Source organism: Merops nubicus, unplaced genomic scaffold, assembly GCF_000691845.1.
Source record: "Merops nubicus isolate BGI_N331 unplaced genomic scaffold, ASM69184v1 scaffold35713, whole genome shotgun sequence".
NCBI lineage: Eukaryota > Metazoa > Chordata > Aves > Coraciiformes > Meropidae > Merops > Merops nubicus.
This window is the reverse complement of record NW_008601734.1, coordinates 1-4946: the sequence shown is the minus strand read 5'-3', so window position 1 is coordinate 4946 and position 4946 is coordinate 1. Positions and strand designations below refer to the sequence as shown.

Here is a 4946-nt window from a genome sequence, read left to right as displayed (position 1 = left end):
AAATCCAGTATATAGTCATTAAAATAACTACACTGCCTTATAGCTATGTAAAAACATTCGTACAAAATTTGTGTCAAATGTCAAATAAATACATAAGTTCATATTTATGTAAAGAAAAGTGATTTGGATACTCTTACAGTTAAAAAAAAAAAAAAAAATCTTTGTTTCACATATTTTAGGCAAACATTCAATTTTACATTAAAACAGACCTCAAACTGAATCCAAGGTACAGGTCAAATACAAATGTAGAAACTTAAAAGTGCCAACAAACAAGATAATTCAAGTACAGTAAACGTTAAAAAATATATATATTTATTTCAATTTTCAGATAGTTCCAACAGGTACAGGCCATCAGGATTTAAATAAGACAAGAAAACATTTGAGATAAAGGACAAGAAACATTTTGTTCCAGGATAAAATAGAAATTGTTAATCCACCATTTTAGCATTTTAGAAACAAAAGTCCACAGTAACTTTTTTTTATAAAAAGAGACTTGGGAGTTTATTTCTATTTCGAGTATGGCCTGGAAGAATCACAATTTCTATCCCAGCGACCAGGCAACGACGATTTTTGTGTACCCACGCTCTGACTGTAAGCAGACAGAAAATAGCTGCCCCCTTCCTGGTTTTGACTTGCAGAAGAAACTGGGTATGTTGTTCCCAGGAAAGTCTGATGAGTGAGAACACTGAAGTGACTGAATTGATGGGACATGTTTAATTGTCTATTATAGGCTTGGAAATTACTGAAAGGAGTTTGCTCAACTGAATTGTGTTTTTGTCCTTCAGCAGAGCATGTTGTAGAAACTGGAGTAATTGGTTGCGCCTCTTCCAAGTCGATTTTAGAAGTCTTTTCCATTGAGCCCACTTGTGCTTCAGGAGTTAACTCTGTAACTGACAAGCAGCTTTCCTTTGCATTTACTCCATGTGAGCCCTTGGCCTCCTTAGAGGCATCATTGCAGATTTCTATCTGTGATGTTTCATCCCCTGAATCCAGAGACATGTCCTCCTCCTCCTTTCCATCATTTTCTACAAGAACTACATTAAAAGAGAGAGAGAGAGTCCTATTCTACTGAAATACCAACTTTTGTTAGAAAAGCTATACGCTACTCACAGAGTGTTACACTTCAGGTCTGTAAGTCCAGTATCACTTAAGTCTTGGTCTTCTGCCACTCTTGTTCACTTACTCAACATACACACTGACCCCCCTGCTGTGGGACCGTCCAGTTACTCCGATGCTAAAAGCTTCTGTGCACTGTGTTCATGTTTAGTGTTGGGAAATCCCAACTCCCAGCTCCAAAGGGGTTAATGTCAAACCAGCATCTGAAGTTATACAGTAGGTGAGGATTTGATAAGACAATTAAAAGGAGTACAATTACTGACAGATCAGTCCTATTTTTACAGTTTCTAAAAGCTATCGAGTTTACCCTTTTCCTGGAAACTGACAGTTCCACCCCTCAGCACACACCTGCTCCCTGGCACACCCAGTCAGCCTACAGCTGTGCAGGTAAGCTCTCCGCCGGCGCGCCGCTGGCCCGGCCCCCTCCACTCACACAGGGGGAGCGGGGTGTCCCTGGCCACCCGCGGTGGACGCTGCCAGCGGCGGGGGCGGCGGGCCCGCGGGTCCCGGGGAACCCCCCCCCGTCTAACCGCGCAGAGAAACCCTCGGTGCGCTCGGTGGTACCTGACTGCCCCCTGGGAGCCTCGTCGGGAGGAAGGCTCTTCTCTTCAGTAACTGAGTGGTGATAGCCCACCAGGCTCTTAAAATTTTGCATAAAGTCATCAACGGTAGCCACCACTATTCCATTATCCACGTAACCGGAAAGTGTTTTGAGATTCTTTTCTGAATACATAAAAGGAGATTTCGTATTACTGTTTAGCACCTATTAGCAAAAGAGGGAGAGAAGTATTCATGTATTTTGTTTTTACCTGTTAAGAAGACAACATGTCTCTGCTGTATGTTTTGAGCCTGAAGCTTGATAAGACAGTCTAATTCTGGAACATTTCGAGTTTGAGAATCACAATTATGGTAAGACAGAATCTCAACCAGGTGCTTCTTTTGATGGGTATTCAGAAGGGTCAGTAGACTCAAGGCATTAGCATTCAGTCTATAATGGGGAAAACAAGTGCACCGTTAGATGCCTCATAAGGGCAGTCTGAATATTAAAACTACATCAAAAGACCAGTGTAAGAGCAAGTTCTAGTTCATTAGATTTTGGAGAACATAATTACAGCTGAAGTGTTTCAACAACTGATATTTGAAGAACACTGCTTACCTCCCCAGTTCTTTAAGTTTTTTTTGTATTTTGCAGTGGACTTTCCACTGCCATTTCCCATCTGGGGTGTTGAGATCCTCCAGAAACTTCAAGAACTGTTTCAGTTTATCTGTTTTGGAGATAATGAATACAAGTCAAGTTTTGTGCTTTGCACACTGGAAACAGTGTGTCAGTATATACATGAAGCTTCTTTCCGTCCTTGTCATAGTTACCCAGCTATGAACGTAAGCCTTGGACTTCAGGTTTGCTTCCCAGCAGATGGACCAAAAACAGTATTCCAAAACTGGGCTGCTTTTTTGTAGGTCAGATGCCTAACAGGGGTATCTGCTTACATGAAAACTGAATTCAGTCTGACATGTTCTCCCCTGCTAAGATGCCTATTTAAAAAAATGGTAATTTCACTACTAGTTTAATTTAAAAAAAAAAAAAAAGTTACACAAGTAGGATTTTTTTTTCTCTAGAGTGCATAGAAAGGAATGAAAGCTTCCATACCTGTAACTAGACACTCTTAAGAAAAACTTCTTAACACAAACTTAAGAAGACAAGATTTTCAAGTTCACGTTGCCCAGAAAACATTCTCAAAAACACAAAAAAGAGGTAAAAAAGAGACTGAATTAACTGAAATTCTCTCCCGAAAATTACAAAAACTAGATAGAGGACTTAAAAATTCAAAGAGTTGATTCTTCACTGTGTCAAGTAGGTCATCTCTCCCTGACAAAAAAAGCCATTTTATTCTATGTTTTAATGCTCCAGAAAGCATCACACTCACCTGTAGTGATGGACTCTGGATTAAGGACAGATTCATCCGACACAACAAAACCACCAGACACAAACAATTCATTGTAAGTGCGATTTTTCACATCATCCAAACTATCCACACCCGCAAAACTGACACAAGAAAGCCTCTTCAAAGTTACTAAGCCAGGTATCTGTTCAAAAATGTTATAAATCAGAGATGCGTATCAATTATCAGTCAAAACAAAGAGGAACTGCAGAACTTTCCTACTTAACTGAAACCAAATATCAAACTTCAAAACACATTTTCAAAAAACTATTATTTTTTCTCTTGCCTCGGGAGGTGCTCTCACAAAAACGTTGAAGGAACAAGACAATGGAGGTTGAGCACTTGGAATGATTTTACTTGCTACCTGAGGTCATCCGACACTTGCCTCCACTCGGCAGTGCAGCATCACAGAACTACTCGGGCCCCCGTGCAACTTCAACATCACTACTACTGAAAGACATGTTAACAGGTCTGCGGAGGAGAAGCTGCAGGTGTGTAAGGGAACAGGAGCAGGCATTTACCACAACCAGTTCTGCTTCTCCAAATGGCAGCCACGCACAGGGCACGGTTTAAACATCGCTGCTCAAACGAGCCTGTCGCACCCTATGTCAACAGCAGCTCTCTACAGTACACGTTACTTATGTGAAATACCTTATGGATGAGGTGGTCGATGTCTTCATTTTGGATAATTATCAACAGCTTATCTGAAGCAGCTCTTCTTTTAAGGAACTCTTCTGGATGGCACTCTCTATTACCAAACTTTGTAAGGTACTCCTAACACCACAGAAACAGAAGATGGTGAAGAAAAAAGTGAATAGGTAGTTCAGCCAAAACAACCCCCACATGATGACTGTGCCAATTAAGTTTTCCACTCAAATCAACCTGAGAGGGCCTGGTTTCCTTCTTTCTGATACATTCATCAGAAGGATGTAGCACCACAGGAATGAACTGTTTCATCATGTCACCGATTCTTACAAAATCACACAGAAATGGCCAACTGACTGTCTAGCAAAACTGCATTGAGTTTTCAAGTAAAGTCAGAAGTTTTTATTACTTCCACTTTCATCTTTCATCTTAGACACTGAAATAGGGAGGAAGAGTATTCTCTGAAAGTTACCGGTACTATCACCTGGCAGGGAGGGGAAAAACCCAAACCACACGCACCGACTTCCCACAGATTCTTTCTAACATGGAAAGCTATCACATTGTTGCCCTTTGTCATCCTTTTTCCACAAGGCAACTCCCCACCCCAGCAGTATCTTCGGAAAGAACCAAAATGCAGCCTGTTTGCTTCCCAACAAAGAGATTTATGTCAAAGCTAAATATAAGCAAGGCTACCTCAGATGCTCAAGCGAGAAATGGGACAGGACAACCTACTTTCAGAATTCCCTTTCACAATTCAACCTTTTTTTGAAACAAATTTCAGGCTCCCTTATGTTTCCCAATCCAGTTTCATATGTTCTTATTTGAAAGGCACTCTTCTATTTTAACAGTACAGAGAGGCTGAACTGGAACACACCTACCTTGATTTCTTTGCAGAGAATGCTTTCCTCCTCTTCATGAATATAAAATTTCACAGTGTTTTTCTGTATAATTTTGACCCAACTGTGGAATGCTTCAGTTTTTAACTGGCTTATGAAATTGGAAAGAGCTGGTTGCGTTGAAATGTTTAAGTTCTCTGGGAATTTCTGTGGTTTTTCTGGTGGCTCCATCAGATCACCACTGGAAGAAGTCTGATCAGATGTCATCATATCCTCTGTTTTAGCATTCACACGATCCGTTTCCTCCTTCACACGATCCGTTTCCCCCTTCACTAAGCACAGGCTTGACACAGGCTGCTTGTGAGAGCCCAGCTCTGCCCCCAGGCGATGGCAGGATGGCTGCGGGAGC

The 4946-nt window shown here is 41.1% G+C and overlaps 1 protein-coding gene across 1 annotated transcript; it reads right to left on the bottom strand.

Moving 5' to 3' along the window:
• Positions 1–507: 507 nt before the first annotated feature.
• Positions 508–4942, bottom strand: LOC103770802 (protein FAM208A-like; the record flags this gene model as incomplete). Its single annotated transcript, XM_008938080.1, has 7 exons — positions 508–1034; positions 1681–1839; positions 1926–2104; positions 2273–2381; positions 3042–3201; positions 3708–3830; positions 4580–4942. Coding segments are annotated over 7 exons (1620 nt in total), but the record flags the coding sequence as incomplete, so codon positions are not given.
• Between the last annotated feature and the right edge of the window lie 4 nt (positions 4943–4946).